The sequence below is a fragment of the Muntiacus reevesi genome, chromosome 7 (assembly GCF_963930625.1).
Source record: "Muntiacus reevesi chromosome 7, mMunRee1.1, whole genome shotgun sequence".
Taxonomy (NCBI): Eukaryota; Metazoa; Chordata; class Mammalia; order Artiodactyla; family Cervidae; genus Muntiacus; species Muntiacus reevesi.
The window spans coordinates 58,549,147-58,576,921 of NC_089255.1; the positions used below are offsets into that span (position 1 = coordinate 58,549,147).

At 36.5% G+C, this 27,775-nt stretch overlaps 2 protein-coding genes and 1 non-coding gene across 8 annotated transcripts in view; 1 reads left to right on the forward strand and 2 right to left on the reverse strand.

Moving 5' to 3' along the window:
• Positions 1-3,971: 3,971 nt before the first annotated feature.
• On the reverse strand, positions 3,972-4,064 carry LOC136172766 (small nucleolar RNA SNORD116). Its single transcript, XR_010664106.1, has one exon. It is a non-coding gene; the product is annotated as a small nucleolar RNA SNORD116 (small nucleolar RNA).
• Positions 4,065-8,870: 4,806 nt separating this feature from the next.
• On the reverse strand, positions 8,871-27,205 carry DTWD1 (DTW domain containing 1). 6 transcript variants are annotated; one of them, XM_065941844.1, is made up of 6 exons: positions 27,101-27,205; positions 24,263-24,390; positions 22,389-22,707; positions 17,801-17,944; positions 15,438-15,687; positions 8,871-9,197 (listed from the first exon to the last, which is right to left on the reverse strand). In XM_065941844.1, the coding sequence occupies exons 3-6, from the start codon at positions 22,650-22,652 to the stop codon at positions 8,950-8,952; spliced, it is 906 nt and encodes a 301-aa protein (XP_065797916.1). In that variant the 5' UTR covers positions 22,653-22,707; positions 24,263-24,390; positions 27,101-27,205; the 3' UTR covers positions 8,871-8,949. The 6 variants fall into 6 exon arrangements, with proteins under 6 accessions (XP_065797916.1, XP_065797915.1, XP_065797919.1 ...); XM_065941843.1 differs by lacking the exon at positions 27,101-27,205 and adding an exon at positions 26,927-27,081; XM_065941847.1 differs by lacking the exon at positions 27,101-27,205 and adding an exon at positions 26,786-26,910.
• The window catches only part of FAM227B (family with sequence similarity 227 member B), a 49,713-nt gene continuing 49,133 nt past the window's right edge, over positions 27,196-27,775 (forward strand). The window contains exon 1 of the mRNA XM_065942038.1: positions 27,196-27,286. The gene's annotated coding sequence lies outside the window, so the exon portion shown is untranslated. The remainder of the gene's footprint in view (positions 27,287-27,775) is intronic.

Below are 27,775 nucleotides of genomic sequence, written 5' to 3' on the forward strand. Positions count from 1 at the left end.
GGGAGTCCTCACTGGCAGCTTAGACCACTCTTGGGATCAACTGTTACAGCTGGGTTCTCTGAAGATCCTTAGATGGAATTTGGGCTACAAGTGTTTATCAGAGAACACCTGTCAAGGGAAGGGGAAGAAGCGGATTGGGCCAAGGAGGAAACTCTAGAGTGAGTTTTGCCTGACACGATGTGGTGCATTAAGCTGAAATGGCAAGGCTTCTACATCCCCACTTACTGTTTAGTCCTCAGATCTAGGGAAGGTATGATCTCAGGTACAGTGTTTTCTATAGCTGCTGCAGATGAAGTGGTGAGAGCTAGAGAATCTCTTTCCTCCACGCTCCCTGCAGCTCATCAGAGGGTCTTTCCTGGAAGGGGATCCCCCTTATCTCATGCAAACCCATAGCCACCAGAGTCTAATCCATCTGCAAATCACATTTGCTTCTAATTTCAAGATATATCCAGGACCTGACCATCTCTTACCACTCTCCTTTTACAATTGTTCTTGTTCAAGCAAATACCATCTTTCACATAAGACTACTGAAACAGTATTCTAACTAATCTTCCAATTTAGCTTCTTAACCTCGTATAGCCTGTTTTTCACAAAGGAATCAGAAATAAATCTTGTTACTCCTTTACTTAAATCCTCCAGTGGCTTCACATCTCCCTCAGAGTAAAACCCAAACCTCTACCATGGTCTCCAAAACACTAAATGTGTGTTCTCTTATCCCCACTCCACTATGATCCTGTTCTACTTTGTTCCTTTATTCCAGCTAAACTGTCCTCCTTGCTATTTCTCAAACATGCCCAGCATGTTGCTGACTCAGGACCTCTGCACATGCTTGTCCCTCTCCTCACAATGCTAATCTTTGCATTATCTGCATGCCTCGCTTTCTCCCTTCATTTAAGTCTCTGACTTTACCTTGAAATTTTCCCACACAACTCTATTTAAAATAGCAGCCCTTTCCTACACTAGACAGTTTGTCTCTTACTTTGCTTTACTTTCCTTCTTAGCACATATTATATACGTGCTAGGCAATGACATGCTATCTCCACTGCCTAGACAAGAATGCAGCACAGAGCAGACAACCAAGAATTTTTGTTGAGTGGATGAATCCTGGAACTCTCCTTTGCTGCTTTTTTGATGCTCTCTCTTCCCTTTTGGTTTGGTTTCTTTCTCCATTCTGCTGGCAAACATCCTCCAGTATCTTCCTAAGCATCTTTATCTCAAAAAGGATATATGGGAGGTAAATTTTTTGAGATGTTGTCTATCTTTATTGTATACTCACACTTGATTGATTGTATGACTGGAAATAGAACCCAAATCATTTTCACTAGAGTTCTGAAGTCATCATCCCATTGTCTTCTACTTTCCAATATTTTTCAAGAAATCCTCTGGCAACATGCTTCTTGACCTTTGTAAGACCTGTTTCTTCTCTTTGAAAACTATGGTTATTTTCTTTCTATCTGTGGTGTTCTGCAATTCCTTGATGCTAAGCCTTAGTTTGTGCCCTTTTAAATTCTAAAAACATGTGTCTTCTAGTTTTAGGGATTAAAAGAAATTTTCCCCCCTAAGATTCTCATTCTCTCTGTACACCTAGATAAAGGTCCTCAGTGGAGTAGTCCTTATTTTTTTCCTTCTCTTTTCCATTTCTTTGCCTTTCTGGGAGATCTCCTTAAGTGGAAAAAATAAACTTCATCCTTAGTTTAGAAATGACCTTTAGAAAGAAGACCAAAACAAAGAATTGTTTTTTGACTAGCTAGTTATTCACTCATTTTAGCGGCAGAATTACTGAATAAAGACAACGAGGTTACAGACACTAAAGTAATCCTCCAAGTATTTAGTGTGAAAATTAGAGCACAGGTAAAGGAGATTTTTTCCTCCATCAAACATAATATTCTATAATAAATATATGATGAGATGAATACTATTTACTATAACTACATATAAAATAAAGATTGTCGTCAAACTCTCAAGGGGATGACATAGAAACATGGATAAAACCACATTAAGAATAAACTCAGAATGGATTAAAGGCCTAAATGTGAGACCAGAAACTATAAAACTCCTAGAGGAAAACACAGGCAGAACACCCTCTGACATAAATCACATCAAGATCCTCTATGACCCACCTCCCAGAGTAATGGAAATAAAAAGAAACAAATGGGACCTAAATGAACTTAAAAAGCTTTTACACAACGAAGGAAACTATATGCAAGGTGAAAAGACAGCCTTCAGAATGGGAGAAAACAATAAGAAATGAAAAAATTGACAAAGAATTAATCTCCAAAATATATAAGCAGCTTATGCAGCTCAATACCAAAAAACCAAACAATCCAATCAAAAAGTGGGCGAAAGACCTAAACAGACATTTTTCCAAAGAAGAAATACAGATGGCTAATAAACACATGAAAAGATGCTTAACATCACTCATTATTAGAGAAATGCAAATCAAAACCACAGTGAGGTATCATCTCATGCGGGTCAGAATGGCCATCATCAAAGTCCACAGACAATTAAAGTTGGAAGGGTGTGAAGAAAAGGGAACCCTCTTACACTGTTGGTGGGAATGGAAACTGGTACAGCCACTATGGAGAACAACGTGGAGATTCCTTAAAAAACTGAGTCTAGAACTGCCACACAACCCAGCAATCCCATTGCTGAGCATACACCCTGAGGAAACCAGAACTGAAAGAGACACATGTACCCCAATGTTCTCTGAAGCACTGTTTACAAAAGTTAGGACAAGGAAGCAACCTAGATGTCCATCGACAGATGAATGGAAAAGAAAGTTATAGTACATATACACAATGGAATATTATTCAGCTATAAAAAAGAATGTATCTGAGTCAGTTTTAATAGGTGGATGAACCTGAAGCCTATTACACAGTGAAGTAAGTCAGAAAGAGAAAGACAAATACTGTATATTAACGCATATATATGGAATATAGAAAGACAGTACCGACAATCCTACATGCAGGGTAGGTAGCAAAGGAGACACAGATGTAAAGAACAGACTTTTGGACTCATTGAGAGAAGGCGAGGGTGGGATAATTTGAGAATAGCATTGAGACATGTACGTTACCATATGTAAAACAGATGACCAGTCCAAGTTCGATGCATGAGACAGGGCACCCAAAGCCAGTGCTCTGGGACAACCCAGAGGGATAGGGTGGGGAGGGAAAAGGGAGGGGGGGTTCAGGATGGGGGGGGGGACACATGTATATCTGGGGCTAATTCATGTTGATGTATGCCAAAAACTATCATAATATTGTAAAGTAATTATCCTCCAATGAAAAGAAATTAATTAAAATTATTTACAATATTGTGACTTTTGCCATACACTGACATGAATCAGCCAAAGGTGGACATGTTTATCCCTGTCTCGAACCCCTCCTCCCTCCTCCCTCCCCATCCCATCCCTCTGGGTTGTCCCAGTGCACCGACTTTGGGTGCCCTGTTTCATGCATCGAACTTGGACTGGTCACTTCTTTCACATATGGTAATATACATGTTTCAATGCTATTCTTTCAAGTCTAAAAAAAAGAAACATGGTTAAAAACAATGTGGAGAGTAGTGCTTTGGTACATCTCAGCAACCCCGCTAGAAGCAACATGAATACACAGTGTCTGTGTAGATTAATAGATTAGGTTTATGAACAGACTTATTCCACCTAGTTAATACTCTTTACTTTTTGTGAATTTATGGTAACTGGTATATACAAATCATCCCTAACTTTCTTAACAACAAATGGTTGTTGTTAAGTATACACACTATTATCAGTAAATATCTTTCCTTTCAAGGTTTTTATTAAATACAATGTAACAGGTAGCCTATAGTTTCAATTGCCACTTTAAACTAAGGTTGGACTTTTACTTGGAATTTACAATTTTCTATTCATATGCTATATTTTGTCCTCCAACTTTTGTATTGACTTTTTGCTTCAGCAATCCCTTTTTTTTTTTTTTTTTTTTCAACGTGCTGGACCTCAGTTTCGATGAGGAGACGGTAGTGAGTTCTCACTCATGTTGTTCAGATTTTCCAAGGAATGCATGAGAGGGTGTCGTCATCGATCAGCAATCCCATTTTTAATTTACAGAATCTTGTCTATTGCTGGTTTTTTCACACTATCCCATTCATGTCCTGTGAATACAATATGCTTTTTTTTTTCTTAAGATATTTAGTTTTCCTTTCACTCTCTGTTTCCTTTGGATTCCTCCCCTCCTTGTTAATTGGGCCCCTCTTTCTAATTTGGAGGCTTTCACTAAGTATTATTGATGAGTGGTGATTTTTGGCTGCTGGTCTTCATTGCAGGCTTACTAAGAGTTTAGCCAAACTCTTCACTAAGGGTCTTCTGTCAACATTTGGAGGCAAAAAATTGGTAAAATTATCACGAGCAGTAACACAGAAGACAGAAAATGTACCTAATTCACTCATGGCACCAAGTGAGACTTTGAAGCAGAATTTTGAAAGAATAAGCTGGCTGCTATGAACTGCAACTTATAAGGTATTCTAACAGAAAGACGAGTTCAAACATAAGGAAGTGGGTATACAAATATTATTAAGAGGGCATATAGAGTCTAGGCCGGAAAATGAAACTGTTTCCACCAAATCAAATGCTGAATCATTAAATATAGCTTTAGGACAAAGACCAAATTCAGGGTATCGCCATTACCATGGACTCAAAGCAAAAAAAATTGCTTGTCAATGCAGGAAATGTGGGTCCAATCCCTAGGTTGGGAAGATCCCCCACAGCAGGGAATGGCAATCCATTCCAGTATTCTTGCCAGGAAAATCCAACGGACAGAGGGAAATGGAAGGCTACAGTCCATGCGGCTCCAGACATAACTGAGTGACTGAGCACACACACATATACAAGGGAATATACTTACACCCTTTACTTGTAAAGGGTGTAAGTATACACTCATTTTGTACAACCTCTGAAGGGATTAAAGAGATGCCTTTCAACTAAATCAAAGGGCTACTAGAAAGATTAAAGAAATTAGAAGACTGCTATGTTCAATACAGGCACATTTCTACAAACTAAGCTGTGAGTACTTGGAGCATCTCAGGCTGAACTAGTTAATGAATGTTTCTGTAATCCTCTTCCACTGAAGTCTTCTAGACTTTTACCCCCCAGCAGCCCCCATATTTGGGAGAACCTCAATTACTTTATTAAACCTCTTAATTCATGCAATACTTTAATCTGCTTTCCTCACCACCTGGCTTCTCTAAAAAGAGAGCCTGAGGCACAAATTAAATCTATTACTTTATTAGAAGAGGCAATCCAGGCTGGTGAGAGTAAAGATGTAAGGCTAACAAGGACTGGAAGCAAATGCAAATTGATAAACCAAACAGTATTTCATTTCTGGTTCATGATTAAGTCATGAAGAGACATTGCTGATAATTTGGCCAGTTCAGTTGCTTAGCTACATGGTACATCTCTGGGCAGGACGGTGAAAAATTGTGCCTCAAAACAGTCCATGAAAAGGATAGAAATTTGTGTGACAGCTTCTAGTCCATTGATCCAAGTCTTGCAGACAATTGGCTCTCCCAGATTGCATCATCTAACCCTTTTGACAATCACTGAGGGAAACCCTGTGGCATGATGCTTCCTTGAATCCAGAAGTGTTCGGATGGGCCAGAGATTCTGAGCATATGGCTAGCTGACCTCAGGCAGAGCAATTACTCCAGTCTGCTAGTACACAGTGTCACTATATAGGGTGATAGCTATGGCAAGGTGATTGGTAGCCTGGGAAACAGTGGGGCCAAGAAGGTGAGAAGCCACTTGAGAAAGATGTGTCAGATACTATTCCAAAGATGAGATATCTATGGCTGTAAATACATCCTATTTACCTATGAAATACCTATGGCTGTAAATGTAAATACATTACGCTGTATCATAATAGCTATAATGCTTCAGAGGCATAACAATGGACATCCCTTGCTCACACATCTGTAACCGGATAGGTGGCAGGTTCTGCTGATCTTGGCTGGGATGGTTGACATACCTGTGGGCTGACTGGCTACTGGCCAGTCTAAGACTGGATTCAGGTAGGGTGACCAGGGTAATTTGGCTCTGCTTCATGCATGTCTCACCCTCTAGGAAGCTAAGCCAGACATGTACGTGCTTTTGGCAACAGCAGTAGCACAAGAGTAAGTGGGAATACACTAGATGTCTGGAAACACATATGGGCCAGAAAGTACTTGAGAACGCACTTCAAAGGAGGATGAAAAAAACACCATGAATACAGGGAGGAGTAAAGAATTAGGGTGGCTTTTACAGTCTCTCAGACCAAAGAAAAACAAGACAAGTATAGACAATTCATTGTTCAAACAGGTATTATTATTGTTTGGGGGGAAGAATTTAAGATTTTTTCTGGACTTAGCTATAAATTAGGCTCTTATGGAGGACGTGGGTTGTCTTTCTTAAGACAACTGTTAAGACAGGAGCAAATGAGTTTTTTCCCTTCTCCCTTTTAACAATTATATTTTGTTGGTTTGTAGAGCCAGTTAAATAGCAATAGATTTTGGCTTACGAAAGTTCAAATTTAGCCCAGAGAAATCCAACTTTGGCCCTGCTTAAATCAATTCAGGCCTTCCTCTGTTCCCAAGGCCAAGTTCTAAGCATGAAGAAATCCATTTTAATTCCATTCTTGTAAAATAACTGCTAGTCAGATATTCCTTATTAACTAATAGGCAAGTCAGATAGTTTATTTGGCTAAGGCTATTGGGGCTAATAATGTTCAAACTTTATATAAGCCACATTCCTTTTAATGAAGAATATAATAAAATGGTGACCTCATTGAACCAAATCATAAGTCCCAGATTCTAGACAGGATTCTGCCACTAACTGGTTGTGTGACCCTATGGGCAAGTTACTTAATCTCATTAGGCCTCAACTGCCACAGATACATTAATCAGAGACTACTCTAAACTACAATGTTTCAAAGATCTATTTTCACAGTATGTTAGTAGGCATTTCTTATTCAAAAAAGTTTAAGAAATAATAACTCGAAGTTCAAAATGTTTATTGCAGGACTTTTCAGCACTTTCATGTTGTGCCTTTTGAATCTCTAAGAGGGGGATATAATGTGCAGCAAACAAATTTTACTGACAATTTTTTTTTTCATAAAACACATGTCCCACTGAGTGCACTTTGGGAAATGTATTGCTATTTCTAGTATTCATGTGGGTGAAATTTAATAGTCAATATCCTATAAAGAGGACAACTTCAAGTGGGGACTTTTGAGAAAAATATCTCCCTTGTGGCTCAGTGATAAAGAATTCACCTGCCAGTGCAGAAGCGGCAGGAGATGAAGGTTCAATCCCTGGGTCAGGAAGATCCCTTGGAGAAGGAAATGGCAACCCACTCTAGTATTTCTGCCTGGAAAATCCCATGGGAAAGGAAGCCTAATGGGCTACAGTCTGTGGGGCTGGAAAGAGTCGGATACGACTTAGCAACTGAACAGCGTACAAAAATCACTATTTACAAAGGTACAGGCAGAGTTTAGGAAAACCAAGGTGTAAATGACCTACTTTGGGGCTAGGAACACCTAGGAGACCTTACTACATAAATGAAAAGGGTAGAAGGAGGAAGTATGGGTCTGAAATGAACTGGAATAACTGCTGAGAAAAGGATGCCTGATAAGTGACCTTCAGTAAAGGGACACAGCCACCCATGGTGGCCTGGCAGCAAAGCAGCCAGGGAGATAAACAACACAATTTCATTTTCTTTTCAACTTTCAACCTACTGCTGGTCCTTCTGTTTGCGGATCCCAACCAAAAGCCAGTGGGCAAGGGGACATACCTCACAGAGCAGAGAGCAGAATGAGAAAGACTAAAAGGTAGATCCAGAGGGCAAACATAAGGTATTCAGCACAGTAGGGCTCCATTCACAAGCAGCTAGATTAGATACTTAAATGATGTCCTCAGGGCTCAAGTCTTTTTATCTCTCCACTTTTTCTTTTGCTGGCTTCATTCTAAGGCAAAGTTTTGCCACCTGCAGGAGAGATGTCACCAGTAGCTCTAGGGTTATATACATCATGCTTAGTTCACAATTTTATAAAACAAAAAGAATAAACACATGTATAGCACTTACTATATGACAGGTGCTACTGAAAGCCCCATAGACACATTCACTCAGCTAAACTTCAACATCATCCTAAAATACCTACCGTATTACTGGTCTCTTCAGTAATCAAGAAACTGACAAGTGACTGGTGGGTAGAAAATAAAAAATGAGATTTAGATTTAGATAGTCTAGCCCTAGAGTCTATAGTCTAGCTCTAGAGGCTGTGCTTTTAACCAGTGAACCATACTGCTTTAAGAAAAATAATCCCTACCTCCTTGAACATTCATATTACTTATCAAAAAGGAAACATGTGCTTATCCTGGATCAATCACTAGGCATTTTGCTTGCTAACCTGGGTCATATGTCCATCCCTAAGATAGGACATGATTATTAACAATTCCTCCCTAAAAAAGCTGCAGATTAAAAAAAAAAAAGTCCATCACATGCAGCATGGACTTAAAGAAACAGCCCTATGGACTGGAGCTACAATTCTAGTTCTGCCCAGGTTTGCCATCAACCTTGAGCAAATTACTTGAGAAGATTCTGTGAGTATACATGGAAAGATATGAAGATCTCTAAACAAATTTCTAATTACATCTAACCACATAGATAGAAAATAATAATTATATTAAAATATAGTAATAAAATTGAGATCTGCGAAACTTGAGCAAGTAACTTTTGAAATGAATTTTTTGGTCAACACCATCTCTGAAAATTCCCTTAGAAATATCTTCATTTTTAAAAATATGAAGTAAAATAAATAAAACCTCATTTTTTCAAGTGGTCTTACAGACATTACACATGAATATTTCCTAGGAATAAACAAAGCACAATTATAATTTTATTGATTTTAGCAAAATAAAATTACATGAGTAACTTTTAAAAAACTAATCGGTAAGTTTTCTTGTTTCCTTGTCTCCAGGGCACTTGGCATTCTTTATCAACTGGTGCATAAAAGAGTAGAAAAATAAAAGATTATCATATTGTCCTTTGTATTTCTCTTTTAATATATCAGTATGATAGTCTACCAGAAAGTAGTAAATGGCTTCAATTGTGGAAAGGAAGGTATCTGGCTTTCCTTTTTGATGGCGCCAAAAGCAAGTTTTTCTTGTTTTCAACTCAACTTGTAGCAACCCTGCCAAAAACAAATAAGAAAAATATAGGTATTTCTTGTTAACCACAGGGTGTGGTACAATAATGATTTCCCTTAATTACTGTACAGATTTTTTTTTTAAACTTCTTCAATCCCAATTCCAAACAGGGTATTTTCTCAAATGTATTAAGATACATACAGAAGCAATACAAAACACAGGATGAAACGTTATCCATGACAGTTATCTGTAAGTCTCAGACCTTACAGCAATGGGTTACAGGTGGTTAACACTTAAGACGGTCATCTCTGTCATCTACTCACCAATGTCTTTTTTCACTTTAACCCGTGACAGGACTAAGTTCACCAATTTCCAGAAAAGCTTCATTTCCTTGATAAATTGACATTTTTAAGACATCACTCATTCTGAAACTCACTGAGACCAGATAGGCAGGTTAACGATTCTTAATACTGTTAAAGCTACTGGATGATCACTTTTTGGCTCTCTCTTCATGTACAGAGTACCTAGAGGTGTTTCAGTAGCTGTCAAATCTGTGTTTCAGAGCCTTGGGGACACAGTCGGCTAATGCTGTGCTACTAAATATTTAAAGAGGAAATGACTCATGAAATCTTAAAACAGTACTCTCATCTTTTGGGCTTGCCTTGTGGTTCAGCTGGTCAAGAACCTGTCTGCAATGTGGGAGACCTGGGTTTGATCCCTGGGTTGGGCAGATCCCCTGGAGAAGGGAAAGGCTCTATATCAGTATTCTGGCCTGGAGAATTCCATGGACTGTATAGTCCATTGGGTCACAAAGAGTTGGACATGACTGAGCCACTTTCACTTTCAGTCTCATCTCTTAAAACTCAGATGTCAACAAACAAACTCAGAAGGTTTTTAGCACCTTAGACCAGCACTCAGACTCACAATAAAATTTTCTTTTAAAAAATTCTATTTTATTCTAAACCAATACTCACAGCAAATATAAACTGACCAAACCTGCCATTTAAAAGACAATGATCATCATAATGAAACACAATAGGAATGACCTCCACAAGGCTTCCCTTCAATACACAATACTACAAAAACAATAAATTAATTACATGCATAATAGCTGAAAAGGGAAAAACACAATTGACATCTGTTGCTATTGTTCAGTTGCTAAGTTGTGTCTTACTCTTTGTGACCCCATGGACTGCAGCATGCCAGGCTTCTCTGTCATTCACTATCTCCTGGGGTTTGCTCAGATTCGTGTCCATTGAGTCGGTGATGCTATCCAACCATCTCATCCGCCGCTGCCCCCTTCTCCTTTTGCCCTCAATCTTTCCCAGCATCAGAGTCTTTTCCAATAAGTCAGCTCTTCGCATCAGGTGGCCAAAGTATTAAAACTTCAGCTTCAGCATCAGTCATTCCAATGCATATTCAGGATTGATTTCCTTTAGGATTGACTGGTTTGATCTCCTTGCAGTCCAAGGGAATCTCAAAAGTCTCCTCCAGCACCACAATTTGAAAGCATCAATTCTTTGGCGCTCAGTCTTCTTTATGGTCCAACTCCCACATCCGAACATGACTACTAGAAAAATCATAGCTTTGACTATATGGACCTTTGTTGGCAAAGTGATGTTTCTGCTTTTTAATATGCTGTCTAGGTTTATCATAGCTTTCCTTCCAAGAAGCAAGCATCTTTTGGATCACAGCCTTGTCACGGTGAAATATATTGGGGTAGAGAGATTTTTAAAAGGAACAAAAGTGCTAAACATGAAAGATGGATAAATTCCACACTAAGAATTTCGGTTCTTCAAAAGATACCATAAAAAAATTTAGAAGACGAGTCACAGACTGCATGAAGATATTTCAAAACATAAATATCTATACTCTATATAAAGAATTCCTACAAGTCAATAAGAAAAACAAAACACTAGAAAAATGGACACAGATATTTCACAGAACAGGACATGTACGGCCAAATAAGCAAACAAAATGATGCTCAACCCAGTTAGTGATTAGTGAAAGGTAAATTATGACTACAACCAAATACCATATTATACCCACTCTACTGGCAAGTATCAAACATTTGACAACACAATGGTAGGAGGCATTATGAACTGATAGGAATTCTCGCACATTAATGATGGGAGTATAAACCTGTGTACCCATACTTTGGAAAATAGTTGGCATCATCCTATAAGACTGAACATTCTTATACATAACAAAACAGCAATTCCAGTTCTAGGTATGTTTCCTAGAGGAAGCTTGCACATGTGCAAAAATGTTCACAGTAGCACTGTGTGTAATAGTAGCACACAGTAGCGCTGTAGCAAAAACCAGAAATAATTGTTTCATCAACAGAAGACTGAGTAAATCTTAGTATAGTCACACAATCATACATTATATAGTAGTGGAAATGAGTAAACTATAGCTACAATCTTAGAAACAAAATGGTGAGCTTAAAATTTGAGTCCTGAGAAAATTATAAGTCAAAAAAGAAAAAAAGCAAAACTAATAATCTAAAACAAGCAAATCTTTTTAAATTGAAAGTATGTTATACAATATAAGTTACAAGTGTACAACATAGTGATTCACAATTTTTAAAGGTTATACCCCATTTATAGTTATTATAAAATATTTGCTGAATTCCCTGTGCTGTACAATACATCCTTATAGCTTACTTTATAGTTTGTCCATTTTACTTTCCTACCCCTATATTGCCCCTCCTTCACTGGTATCCATCAGTTTGTTCTTTACATCTATGAGTCTGCATCTCTTTTATTATATCCTTGTATTTTTTTAGATTTCACTTATAACTGATATCATACAATACTTGTCTTTCCATTATTTCACTTAGCATAATGCCCTCCAAGTCCATCCATATTACTGAAAATGGCAAGATTTCATTCTTTTTTAATGGCTGAGTAGTATTCTATTGTGTGTATGTTTGTATTATGTGTACCATGTATGCTTTTCTCTAGGAGTTTTCTAGTATCTGTCTTACATTTATGTCTTTAATCCATTTTGAGTTTATTATTGTATATGGTATGAGAGAATATTTTAATTTCATTCTTTTACATGCAGCTGGCCAGTTTTCCCAGCACCACTTATTGAAGTGAGATGAATGCTAGTTTTAGTAATTTGGACTCCTTCCACAACAAAAAGACACCATCCTTCCCCAATGCATTCCCCTAATCCTTTCAATGATGAATCTTCAAGAACAATATGCCACTCTTCACTTGCAGGCTTACATTTCATGATTAAATTAGGCACTCAAACTTCAAATGTTTTGTTTTGAGAGCAGTAAAACATTCACAGTTATTTCTCTGTAAAGTTTGGCAAAAGAGTATGTTACATTGTTAAGAGGATTCTTAATCTCAGCATTCATAATTAGAGTAACAGAAACATTTTAATACAGTACATTTGAGGGCTTAAATAGAAATTTAGAGTTGGTTTGTTCAGATTAATCCCATCAAATGATAAAATGTTTTAAAACCTAACAGCAATGATTTATAACAAACAAGGGTTGTTTCTTGTGGAAGTAACTTGGCTTATCTGGAAACTGATATTTCACATACATACAGAGATAATAAATATGCTGAGCCCTAAATAGTTCCTGGGGTGTGATGAGGAGTCAGAAGTGACAGGGGTTGAAGTAGGAGATGCAGAAAAAACTGACTCTAGAAATCTGTTTATTTCATGATTTTGAAGGAATTAAGAAATCCATTTAAAATTCTGATGCAGCACAGAACTGAAGTATATGATACTTTCTATGTGATCTGAGAAGGAATAACAGAAAACTTTTGTACAAATGTCATTTGAAGCCTTAAGCACAAAGGCTTAACAGATTTAAAACGTACCTCAATAATTCCCTCTATAATTTTTTCAAGTGTTAAAACCACTTATGTTCTTCATTTGATCCTTTCCATTACCATATAAGGTACTTTAAAGAAAAATGGCTCAGGAAAAATCTTCAAACTGGGTAACATGCAACTGTAACTATTCAAGGGAATATGGCAGGCAGTACTCCAAAGAGCAGGTTTCATCAATCAAATATTAGCAATAAGATTACAAATCTTATTCTGTCATCTTTTTGCAGTCACTCTCCATACACACATCCTTCCCAAACACAGAAACACACAAGAACACAAACACACCATTTCTTTGTCTCTCTCTGCCTATCTTTCTCACACACATAAACCCAATCACACAGAGAGGCAGAATGACAAAGGAGTCTTACTAACATGTATGTTTTCAAGGGATATAAACTATAAAATTAAGCGAGTTAAATCTAGTATTGTCATTCACTTTAGCTTGAGACTAATTAACACAAGATGCCAAAAAGTGACATATACTTTCTTTTCTACATGATGTACATTTTGAATAACTGCCTGAGAGAAGCTCTTCCAGTTTGAAACTGATTTGGAAACTGCTTAAAACCAACTGGTTAACTCTCTTGCTCTCTAATCATACATGGTATACAAATAAAGCCTCCAAAGAGCCAGAAATAAACCCAAAGCTTTTAGAGAAACTACTGAAAAAGCCTAAAGAACTGAGTAAGGAACAAGCGAACAAGACAGGTAATATTCTTCATATTACTAGCTGTGTTACTTGGGCAAGTAAAGCAATTCTTTAAACCATTAATTATTAGAAACTAAGCTTTTCACTCTAAAGAAAAATATACAAACAAAACAAAAGAAAGAAATGTTAAATCTGAATTGGAGCTATTCATGTGAACTCAATACATAGCTTTTTATTTTTCTTGGCTCTGTCCACTGAAGCAATGATATACAAGCAGTAATAAATGTACCAGATCTTGGTTTCTAATAACATACCCCATTAAAAGAACCACAGTTCCTTCAAACAATTAATTCTAGGTCTGGGGCAGGAAAAAAGTACAAGTGAATTTGGGACAGCTTGTGGTACCAGAAAGACTAAAGAGGCCATGCCACAAAGGACCTGAAACGTTCCCAATGGCAAAATTTTAGACAATTTGGGCATCAAAAAGAATATAATCATGATAAATTATAATATACTGAATGAAAAGGAAACCCATAAGACCACAATGATCCCAAAAAGAGGTGGGGGGAAAGAGAGGAAAAAGGAGAGAGGGAAAAAAGAAAAGTTCATCTTTATATAAGAATGCCAGCAAACAAATGCAGAAGAAATAAAAACATTAAAATTTCATCATTTTGTAATCCTTAATGTAATTACTGATTTAGGCAATAGTCTGTCTGTAATGCAAGAAACAAGGTTCAAACCTTGGATCGGGAAGACCCCCTGGAGAAGGGAATGGCTATCCACCCCAGTATTCTTACCTGGAGAACTCCATGGACAGAGGAGCCTGGTGGGCCACAGTCCATGGGGTCACAAAGAGTCAGACACAACTGAGCAACTAACACACACACACACACACACACACACACACACACACACACACATCAATAAATACTAAAACCACTTGGTAAAAAGCAGTTGGGAAATAGTTCAGTGTCTAGAAATTACTAGTAATTTCAACAAAGAAAATAAACCTTATAATGGAGAGATCTGGCAATCACCACTTTAATCAAGGAATTAACGTTATCAGCAGTAATGGAAATAGGTACACTATGTCCTCTTATTTGATGTATACAACTTTAGCTATGAATAGGGTAACTAATCACCTAAACGACTTCTGAAAAGGAATGCTATTATTAATTATATCAAAACAACAGATATAAACTAGATTTTTCGTAGACAACCATGGATTTATCCTTATCTGAAGTATCCTTACAAAAATATTTAAACTGAATCTAACATTAAAATCAGCAGACAACTGATCTGTCCTCTTCACACAAGCCCAAGTTATAAAATGCAAAAACAGGGGACTGTTCTACATTAAGAGACTAGAGAGACATAATAACCAAATGGAATCTGAGTTTATATGCTGTATCAGATGAAAAAGGCTACAACAAATATTTTTAGGTCAATTAGGGAAATGTAAATTTGGACTAAAGATTATAGAACTTTTGCTAACTTCCTTATAGTGTTAATGGTATAGCAATTACGCCATTCTTCTTTAAGGATGTATACTTAGATATTTAAGGGTGATGTGCTGTAAAGCCTGCAACTTACTTTCAAATGGTTCAACCAAAAATATACATATCTAAGTACACACAGATACATATAATAGAGAAGGAAAAATAAAGCAGAGGTGGCAATGCAACTCTTCTTGAATACACCAGTAGGTCTGAAGTTTCTGAGAGTTGGGGGAAGGAAAAGTCAAAAAAACAAAATGCAACATTTTAATTTTCATTTACCTTGAAGTCTCTCATCAGTGAATATCTTGTTTGTTTGGTTCCAGGTGCTGTCTATGAACACAATTTTTTTCAGTGTTGTGTCTTTGCATTTGCTGTCATTCAAATTCTGTTCTTCAGTTTTCTTGCGTTTAATGGATGGCTTATCAAGGTCATCATTTTTGCCTCTAACACTATTTTGACTCTTTTTTTGCAGATGAAAAGAAATATCTTTTACTGAAACAGACTTAGGTCCAGGAAATACAAGTGCAACCTAAAGCAAAGAAGTTTACATTAGTAGTGTGCTATGATCTTCAAAATTAATAAACTCAGACTTAAAACTTCAAGAGGAAAAACTATGTTGAGTACTTGAGAAAAAAGCATTAGGTTTTAGTATATGTGCCTCTTTAATATATATGTGGTAAAAGTTTTTGGTTCTTCCCTAGTAACCTATAATCATAATATACCACCAAGAAATACTTCCATACTTTAAAATAAGTTATTCACTTATTGATAGAAACCAGGTTAGCTCTATCTTTTTTTTTTTAGAGTTTTTTTTTCATTTATTTTTATTAGTTGGAGGCTAATTACTTTACAATATTGTAGTGGTTTTTGTCATACATTGACATGAATCAGCCATGGATTTACATGTATTCCCCATCCCGATCCCCCCTCCCACCTCCCTCTCCACCCGATTCCTCTGGGTCAAATAAAAAAACTAAACTCTGTAATGTTTCATAAAATAAAAGGCAAAGTATGGGGTACTTTGTAAAAGAACCATTGAAAAGTGCTTGATAATTAAATACCATCTTCACCTATATAATAAGCAAAGAAAAAACAAATGATACAGCCAATGCTGGTGAGGAAATGGTATAATAGGCCTTTAAAGCCATTACTGATGTCAAGTTTAAATAACATAACTCTGTGAAAGCCATTTGACAATATAAGTCAAGAGTCTTGAAATGTTCATACTCTCTAGTCAAATGAAATTTCAATTATGGGAATTTATCTTAAAATAATTCTAAATATACATATACTCATAATACCCAGAATATATGTTAAAGTACATTTATTACAGTGAAAACTTAAAAATAAAAAAATTTAACTGTTAAAGAATTACTCAGTGATTTACAGTACTTCCTTTCTTTCAGCATGTTTTTACTGAGACCTTATATACTGTAGAACTTCCAAGGTATGAACAACTCCTAACACAAAGCAGGCACCCAGCAAATATTTGTTAAATGAACAAATGTTGATAGACATGGGTATTTATCCTCCATATTTTTCCCTATTTCCAAAGATTTCTGAGTGGAGATTATCATTTTTAATATGAAAAATAAATATTATTAAAATTTAAAATCTTAACTTTATAAACGTCAATGTTATAACAGTTTTTCAGACACTCACAATGCACACCTTCCTTTCCCCCATACCCAACTAGCAAAGTCCAGGGCTTCTTAGTGTTCTTAGGCTATGAGCACATTATGTCTTTTTATATTAGGTAGCACTATGTTCTATTTAACTGACATGATATCTAGCTGATCAAAGAAGGAAATACAAATATACAAATATACTCCTAGATCCCAAACTCAGATATCATTTACAAACACAACTTTCTATATAAACTCAACCAAAAATTACAAATATATTGATAGAAAAGGAAAAACTTACCAAGCTCTTTCTTAAACAAACAAATGCACTGATTTTTTGTTTCTAGATTTACCATACCAACAAATATTCTCCCATGAGACCTAAAAGAGTTTATATGTTTCTTTCAGAAGTATTCAAGGCCTAGATTTTTGAGATCTATAGCAACATCACTTTTCAACAAGATCAGCTGTAAAGACCTGTTGTCATTAATGTGACCATTTCAACTAGGTGAAAATCCATTAAGAATCTAGAAATGAGCAAGGAAGGTCTCTGAGTAGCCAAAATAAATATCACAAAAGACAGGTACTAAAGCTTTTAATTTAGAAAGGATTTCTAAAAATCCTTCTAGCTCAGTCTCTTTTTCTTCTGGAGAAATTTCAACATTTGTAATCTGGTTTCTCAGTTTGTATCAAATTAGACTTTTTACGTGTAGTATATGAACAAGAATGGAGAAAGGAAAAAAGTAAAAGCAGGTTCAGTAATACTAGCAGAGTAAAAATTGGAAGAAATAATGCAGACAAACTAGAAAAAGTGAAAAGAAAGACTCAAAAAGGCCTAACATCTAGGATCATTTGATCTTTTAAGATACTGATGAAGTAAACTGTATTTTGTTAAGTGCTGCAGAAGGTTAACCATTAAATAGTAAATTATGTTCAAGTAAGTTTAGAAAGGCAATGCAGTTTAAAATTCATATTTAGATTCAATGTGAAAAGCTGTAAAAAAAATAAGCTGCCTACTTCATGGTCCTTTTCTTCATATTCTGGAATACACGGATATGTATAAATATTTACAAATTCAGGTGCTAAGAGTTTTGCATGTACAGCAGTGCTTTTGCCATCTGTTTCATTCGGATGTTTAATGATGTCAATCTTCAATGGTAGCTAAAATTTAGAGAAAAAGGAACAAATGAACAAAACAAATAGAAAATTCTAATTTTTATGTTAATAAAAATGGTCTTTAAAGCTTAAATAGCAAGCTCACACTAAGTTCCCATGAATATACTTAATAGTTTGAAAGTCATACTTTTTTAGAATAGAATACTAAGACTAGTAAGAGTCATAAAGCAAACACAAATTTATTTCTTAATACTGTTAATCATGTACTAGAACTATTTTCAACTCATATAACAGACTCTTATAGCAATGTTCCAAGGTCATATTCATTTGTCACACTGGACTGAGTCCTATTCCTTGCACTCAAATATCTGTGTCAAGAACATTTTTTATAATTGCTATAAACTTTCAGGTCTGTTAATTTTATAATATATTAAAAAGAAATATAAGCTCAGGCAAAAATTTTAGATCTAAAATTCAAGTTAAAATTTTGTTCCTCAAAACATCTTTTGAGGTTAAAGGTATTATGTTATTTTATTTTACTATATTATATATATATATTATATATATATTTTATTTTATATATAAATATATATATTTTATTATATATATATATTTTTTATTATGTTATTAACATTAAGGTATTTTAATGTTAACATCATGATTCTCAGCATGTGAAATTAATTATTAATTGGAAAAAGAGTAACAGAATGGTTCCAGGAGGTATATTCTATATAAAAAATAACTTTTCAAAATCATTTTGCCTATTTTCCTTAGTTTCATTATTTAATTACTATGAATTAAATAGTCCTGTCTGTATGCAAAAAATAACAGTCTCGCAAATTTCTTGAGTTAGATTTTTCTATTATTTTGCTGACTTGTGCAGCTTAGTTTTCTGTATAATGCTTGTATAAATCCTGCCTTCAGCCATGACTATGAAAACAGAAGCCAAGTCATATCTCTCCCATCATATAAGAAATTCTCTCTGGATGGATTTTTCGCTGTAGAGTTCAAATGACTTATTTGTTATGATAAGTACTGTTCCAGCTCCCAGCCCACACTAAAAGGCAACATTCTAGGTATTTACTCTGGGGGAACAGTTATTTTACCCTGGAGTTAAAAACTACCTTGTTTTTTTAGAACAGATTTATTAAAGATAGGATTGAAACAATAAACTGTACATATTTGAAGTGTACAATCTAATGAGTTTTAACATATGCTCCTTTGAATTCATCACCACAATAAAGCTAATGAACATATCCATCATCCCCAAAAGTCTTCTTGTGTCTCCCTCCTTCCCCTTAACTCATCAACTACCACCCACAGTCCTAGGCAACTACTGATCTATTGCTATAGGTTAGTTGGCATTTTCCAGAATTTTGTATAAATGAAATCATAAATTATAAACACTTTTCTTTTGATTGCCTTCACTTAGAATAACTATTCTGAGATTCATTCATGTTGTGTGTATCATTAACGCCAGAACTATTTTTTAAAGGGGCAGTTTCTATATGCTACTAGATGATCCCAAATTGTACATAGTTTATCACTCAGGATAATTATGTGGAAAGAGGAAGCTATATATCCTAGAAGGGCCATAAACATCCCAGATAACATTGAAAACATCTCTAGTTTTCCATCTAGGGTTTCAAACCCGATATCTCCTACCTTCACTTAGGCCTAGTGATCATTTATAACTTGAGGGCAACTGCTTCAAAACATCAAATCAACTTCTATTGATAGAAAATTTACCATTTAAGTAGGCAGTTCACAAATGATTTTACATCAGTCTACCTCTGGCTGAACTCTACATCAGACTTTCCTCATGAAACTCAATCCCAGATGATGCTACTCTACATTCCCTTTCCTCGGGGTCTCTCAGTAGCAGCTCAGCATTATCTTAGTTCAGGGAAGGCAAGAAAGAAGAAAGAGAAAAAAAAAAGCAGATCATGACAAAGTATTCTAATACTAATAAAACCGACTTTCGTATACAGCTGATGGATAGAACTGAAAATTCCAAAGGCAATGACCAACATTTCTGATCAGTTGGCTATCTCTGAAGGACATCATTTAAATCAAGAACGCAGGACTGAAAGTTACTAATGTATTTCACAAATCATGAAACTAGCATATCATGGACTAACATCTACAAGTATAAAACAGTTATGTAATATCTGTGCTCAAGAAGTATTTCTGGGAGCCAAGCCATGTATCTTTAGTTCCCCCTGAGTAAGCCTGAAAATTATACTATGAAAGTCCAGACACAGGTCAAGTCATGGAAATACAGAAATATGTTTGTGTTCTAGTTCACACATTTTAAAAGAAGATATATCTTAAACAATCACAGGGTACAGAGTAATACAACTAGAGTTGACCAGACTCAGTTCAAGTAGAGATGTTTTGTTTTCAAACATTTAAAGACCATCAATCTGTTCCCTAACATCTATGTTTCCTATGAGAGATTTACCACAAAACTTTCTACCCATATTTATCAAAATACAATTAGCAGAAAACTCTAGCCTTTTTCCATGTGATTATCAACATTCCCAAAGAGAATCTTTTCAATTCTAGTACTCTAATAAAGATGAAGCTTTCATCTGATGACCTTTCTTCGCCTTAAAAAAAAAAAAAAAGACATTTGTCATGACTTAAAAAAAAATTAATGAATTTGTCATGACATTAAAAAATTTTTCTTCTGCATTAAAAAGATATATATTAATGAATTTAATCCCTAGGGTAAAATTTATAGCTTGGGAGGTACTTATTCATTATGTAGTTATCTTCCCTTCCGAAGCAGGCTATCTAAAAGCAAATGCTGCACCATTTGTAAAAATAAAGTAGAAACTAGAAAAATTTTTAATTTTTTTAATTAATGTGTAGTAACTCACAAAATTTTACATATGGTAATTAAAATAAAACACCTCAGAAAATTTTGCACCATCCAGTAGGCCATTTAGAGTTGATCAAACTCTTGGTATAGTGTTTCAGCCATTTCATTAAAATAGTGGACATTAGGTCATGGGTTTAGAAAACAATACTCAATTATTAAATTTCTATGAAAATATTAGCCCTATATTATTAACTTTTATTATTCCGATCATCAACCCTTTTGAACAAAATATATCTTAAGATAAAACTTTTAATGGGATATTTTCTTTATGTGGCTATGATATAAACAGAAGATGAAATGATTCTGTTCATATCTCCAAAACTATACTTCAAAATGTAACATTCTTATATGAGAGATGGGGATAATGGGAGAAGGGAGATAAAGGAGAAAGGGGCAGCAGAGGACAAGATGATTAGATAGCATCACCAACTCAAAGGACATGAATTTGAGCAAGCTCCAGGAGACAGCAGAGGGCAGAGGAGCCTGGGGTGGCAAAGAGTTGAACATAACTTAGTGACTGAACAACAATCCGGACTTTAGAAGAATTATTGGGCTCAGGCTCTCAGTTTTTCTGAGCTAACTATGAAGCTTACTGGATTCTATACTGTTATTCTTGGCCAGTAAACTTGCCAATAACCTCTAAGAATGATTTTAGACCCCTAAGCAGACTATGGACTTGCCAAGGTAACATGTAGGCTAAAATGCAATTCAAGTAACAAAATACGAGTGTTTCAAAGTATTGTTCTTACTTGAAATTTAAATGAACCTTATCACCACATTAAACTTATTTTCTTATTGCCAAGTGCTAATGAGTTCATGTGTAGAATTTGGTCTCTTTAAGGTCCTAACAGGCAGCAGTCAAATTTCATAAACCATTTGACTTAAAGTTTGAGTCACTGTTAGACAACTTAACATATACATAACTAAGTCTTTGATTACAGAGACATGATGGTCTACAGACCTTTTATCTACACAAAAATAGTCTTGATAGGCAACAAAAAGTATAAGGTAAGCAATCAATTCAAATCAATTTGTTGAAATCTGGCGTTAAATCACTATAATTATAACACAGCCCAATGAGCAGGCCTTAGTCTTTTCAATTTCAGTTTAGTTTAGTTTTGGTCACTGACATGTGCTCCGTCTCCATATACAGAATGAGGCTAAACTCACAATTCTGCCTAAGCAAATATCAACCCTAGTTTCTTCAGGATACGTTTTCTTCTCAAGGGCAGTCCAAGGCCCTGAGGTGGTTTTTGAAGCTCCTTCATGCAGCCTGTAAACTTGTCTCTTGTAGTTTTCAAGTTTATACAACATTTTTTCTATGCTGTAAATGAATTATAATCATTTATTTTAAAAAGTAACTGATTTCATTAAAAACAACAGCATTCATCTCATATGCAAGTTTTTCAGCAATGTATGTCTCTTTTTCTAGAAACAAGGGGGAAAAATAGGTTTACAGGTCTACAGGATTAAACTTTCTATTAATTAATTTTCATAATGATGTCATTTATCAAGCTTATCAGTTATATTAGAATAGGGATATATCAGATGTGTCTTTAAAATCAATTCTGCTACTTCCAAACAATTAAATTTCTCACCAACCTTCACATGTGGTATCTGTTCAACAGGTACATTCTCAACTGGGACGTAACATGTATAGCAGTAGAACATTCTTGAACCACCACACTTCAGACATTTTGATCTTCCATTTTGCTGAGCTTTTTTGAGAACTTCTTGAGATGCTAAGCATAAGTTTTGAAGAGGATCTTCTGCAGCTATGCATGTAGTTTGTGACTGCTGTATTTCCACAAATTTTGAATTATCTTCTTCCCTTTCTTTGAGAAATATAGGTGTACTGAGAGACATTTTTCATTCAAATCAAAGTTTAACTTTTATATCTAAAACACATATTGTAGATGAACTAGAAAAAAAAGTGGGGGGCAAAATAAAAAACATAAAACATGTCACTCACTGTTTCTACAAAGAAAACTACTCCATTTAATTCACAACTGTGTGCTGACTCAGGGGCGGGGGAGCCTGGTGGGCTGCCGTCTATGGGGTCACACAGAGTAGGACATGACTGAAAGGACTTAAGAGCAGCAACAAATGTTAATAAGTTTTTAAACCACTAGATTAGCATGCTTTAAGATATAATGTTAAAAAGCAATAAACTAAAAAAAAAAAATTACCCTTTAAAGTTAGTCCCTCCATAAAAATAGGAAGGTTGCCTCCCAGAAAAATTATTTCAAATATAAAGTTTAGGTACAAACAATCTATTTCTCAGTGACTATTTTTGTTCCAGAAACAGTACTTTTGTTCTATATTAGGAATGTAATGTTTTTATATTAGTATCAGCCAGGAATGTATTCAACCCTGCAAGCTCTGACTTTCACTTGTTATTATAAGACATCAAATCACACTCTTAACATGACATCAATTCTCAGTCTGAACCTTGAAAAAAATACAAGGTGAAATCAGTAAAATTTAGTTGGTTATGTTCTAAAAGATGTAATTCTCTCCAACATAAATTAAAACACACATAAAAATATAACTAAACATCCATTAAAATGAGAGGCATCCACTAGCAATTATAATTTTTTAAATATCTCAAAAGGTGAAACATATGACTATAAAAATATAAAGGCATATAAGATTAAAGTGTAATCTATAAATGTTAAAATTTTACAGAGTAACATCAGTGTTTACCCATTCTAAGAAATCATACTGCTTTCAAAAATATATACCATTCAGTCTAGAGATAAAATAGTAAAGTGCCTTTCTCACTTAAATATTTCCTTCAAAAGAGGATGATGGTTGCCAAAACTGTTATTCAAATACTTTGTAAGCACAATAGGCTTAGAGGGAAAAAGAGACTGGGGCCCTCTTCATTTGATATGCATTCCAGAGCTGTAAAATGATTCTCATAACCTAAAGCCTTGGTATTGTGGTGTTTAACTATGAGACTCCAGGCACTTTAAGTACAAACACTGAGAGGAGAAAAGTTGTGACAGAAACAGGAAACATTCTGTGGTTTCCCAAAACGAAAGTGAACAGAGTCCACTGGAACATAATACACAATATAATTTACTAACAAGAAGTTAGTGATACTAATTTAATTAGTCATCAGGAGTTTTTTATAGATTGTAAATGCCAGGGAACATGGGACCCAAATAAAGAAAGGCAAGGAAAAAAGATGTTGGTCATTGAAGGAAAAGTAAAATATACTTGCCAAATTTATTCAAGGGGAAAGCCAAAATACAATAAATATTTTTGATGTGTACTGATTAGGTAAGGGTTTACATTTTGGGTTGGTAAGACAAAGAGATATTTAAAAACGATGGTCCAATCCCTTCTTCTTGCCTCACGAATGGAAAACATTATGTGACCTCTACTCCAAATCACTTTCCTAAAAATGACTTTTATTTTTGTCAATATGCCCTCAATGACTGGGAGAGTGCAGGATATTAAGCTGTTACCTTTTCTTGAGGCTCAGATCCTTTTAAGACTGCATGAGTCTTAGACCTTCTCTCTAGTAAATGCACTTACAGATGCAGTATTCTGCACACAATTTCAGATGGTTTGCAGGTTAGATTCTAGAGTCCATCTACAAATACAGGTAAAGAAATCTTGGCTAAGATCAAAAAGTCATTCGAAGGACAGGAGAAGCATTAAAATCCTGGGAAGAGATCCTATTAGTCTCCAGAAATCAGAGCCACAAATCCTTCTCTGGCCAACAAAAGGTCAATTCTCACAAGCCAATGGAGTCTCATCACTGAACTTAGGAAACTAACTGGTCCCTAAATCGTCTTGGTTTGGCTCTGTTCTATGTTACCTGAGGTTCTTAAAAACATTTTTAGGCTACAATAGTCTTGAGTTATCCAGATCATGGGCTTATCCTAAAAAAAGCAATTGGAGTGGTGTAATTCAATTTGACTCCACTTCGCTGGGTATTCCAGTAGCTATGCAGGGATTTGCATGTGCCACTATGGGGCCCAGGGTTAGTGGGGAAGTATGTTCCCAACAGTGTCATGAAAGTCAATGTAGTTGCTTGATGTTTAATGGAAAACTACTGGTGAGTTTTTCTGGAGCCTCAAAGTGCACTCTTCCTGAGATGCCTCATAAAAATCCCCATGTATTCCATTTGGCCGTCCATCCATATAGCTAAATGAATTTTTTGTTGTTTAGTCATTCAGACGTGTCCAACTCTTTTGCAACCCCATGGACTACAGGATTTCCCAAGCAAGAATACTCAAGTAGGTTACATTACCCTCTCCAGGAGATCTTCCTGACCCAGGGATCAAACCTGCATCTCTTGCATCTCCTGCACTGGCAGGCAGGGGTTTTTCACCAGCTGAGCCACCAGGGAAGCCCCAAATTAGCAGAGCCTTATATAAAAAGTCCTTTCTCTACAAAAATCAAACAACACAAACACCTTGAGACTGTGCAAGGGAAAGGTCTACGGCTCCCTGCCTTGCCTTACCTACACACTCTCACATGTAGACGAGGTGGCTACAGACGAGGCCTGCAGTTCTAAGTCATGGGGAGCTCCCTCCAAAGGCCTCTAAAACCATATGAACAAGGGATCCATCCTGACCTAATCAACAGCCTGTTTCTAATGTGTACACATCATTTACTGCACACACCATTCAAAACTTTCAAAGCATATATCTTAACATCAATTATGTGTGAGAAATAAAGTGGAGTTGTTGGGGTTACTGAGAAAACATAAAAAAACTTCGTTCCTGAGGAACTAACAAATATTTTTGCCTAGATATGCATCTGTCATTTTGCAACTTGGGTTGAAAACAAATTAATTTTTTAACTATGCAATCAAGTTGTACGAATTCTATCTTGCACATAACCCTGTATTTTTAGTCTCAAAGTCAGGATTCTAGATGGCCCATTGCAATCTCTTCACCTCTTTGCTTTCATGTACTTATTACTAGTTCCAGATACTTAACATGGAAAAATGTATTTTAATTTGGAGTTACCTTTTGTTTGGCTATCCTTCCTAGTAGTAGTCAACTCCCCAAGAGTAGAATCCTTCACTCTGCAATTCCATAATGGGGAATTCAACAAATACTTGTTAACTAAATCAAAACCATTATGAAAAAGAAGCATTCACTATGCAATTGCTACTGAAGTATCTGACAACCTTTACCTGTAATCTGCAGCCTGGCAGATTTTTTTCTTGTTTTTCCAAAATAATAATGCAAAAGACTCCTAGCTACAAATCAGTTAACTCCCACCCCTACCCCCTATCCTCATGCAGAAGACAGGAGTTCAATCCTTGGGTTAGAAAGATCCCCTGGAGGAAAAAATAACAACCCACTCCAATATTCTTGCCTGGAAAGTCCCATGAACAGAGGACCCTGGCAGGCTACAGTCCATGGGGTCGCAAAGAGTGGGACACAACTGAGCACACAACACAGCAATGGAACATTACATATAATCTCCTCATCCTGTACTTCGGATCCTAACAGTGCCAGATAAAACCCACTTAAATTTTATTTTCCTATTTTTAAGAACCTGGTCATATGTACAGGTCCAATGGTCTACTGTTAAAAATTCAAGGCAACACCTTTTCCTAACAGGCTAACAGTCTATGCCCTCCTCACCACCACCACCCCACCCCACACACACATAGCACCCACCCTGTGGCAGAGACTGTCTTGCCTTAGTTTTTCATGGTACACTGGGGTTTAGAGAGAAGTAATTTTTAAATATTGTGGTTCTGAATCAAGCAGTGATTTTATCATCCAACTTCATGGAACTGGCACCTCAGTGTTAATAAACCTCCTGACTTGTCCTACATTTCCAAGAAATAATTCAGACTTCAGGACAGCCTCTTTGCTTATTACGTATTTATAACCTTAATATTTTAAACACACTGCATGGCACACTATGCCTGTACTAATTTTCTCCTTCGGTGATAACCACTGTCCCGCAAATCACTCCAAACACTAAAAAATAAAGAATAGGGTACCTAGTGGACTAACTTTGCCTGAAGAGACTTTTCTTGGGCCCGACTCCACTGAAAATAATGGTTAGGGGTTAAAAAAAAAAAAAAAAGAAAAACAAACAAAAAACTTTTTTTGAAGAAAAATTTGGACGCCCTTTCCCCAAAGGGCCCACAAGACCTTAAACACGCTGGCGGCCGCACAGGGACCAGGGCCCCGCTCACAAGCGACACGCAGCACGACCTCCGCCGGGGCCCGGCCATGGAGCGTCCACTCCCGCAGCTTCCGGGTTGCGGACCCCGGTCCCCACAGAAGCGCTGAGACCCGCACGAGGGATCAGAGTGGGACTCAGACCTGCACAGTCCGCGCGTCCTCACACAGCTCCAGCGTCTTCCGCTCCGCCGGAGCCCAAGGTGCGCGCCCGGCCCCAATCCCGCCTGGCCGCGGCGGAGCGCTTTCCGGGCGACACCAGAGGGAGGAGCCCGGACGTTGCTAAGGCCGTTGCTAGGGCCGGCCTCCGCGCGGGTTCCGCGGGCAAAGGTAACGGGCGGGGACAACCGCCGTGAGGGGTTAGAGGCAAAGTCCCGCCCCAGCTTTTCCAGCTGTCGGTGTGGTGTCACCCTTTTCCGGAGAGAACTAATGGAGAACCAGGACCCTGCTCCGTGAGGCCTGGCCTCACATCCCACCAGCGCTGCGCTGAGCTCCCTCCTGAGACTGGCCGGGACCGCGGAAGGGGGACGCGGTTCTCGAAATATACTATCAAGGTGTAGTTGCAGTGCGTTGTGAAAATGCTGTTCCTACAGAACACTTTCCCATTTGCCAATCCCTAAAATATTTTAGTCGTGAGAACTTTGTTCTATTACTTTTTTTTTTAATGGCTGTGTCCAGAGAAGTAGTTCGTATGCATATGTATAATAAGGAAAGCTGTTAGAAAAATTATATCTGATAATGAGGTCTACTTTAAAACTACAGACTCACGCAGAGTTGGGACTACTTTGTGCACTTTTCCAATCTGAAATTAAGCATAGT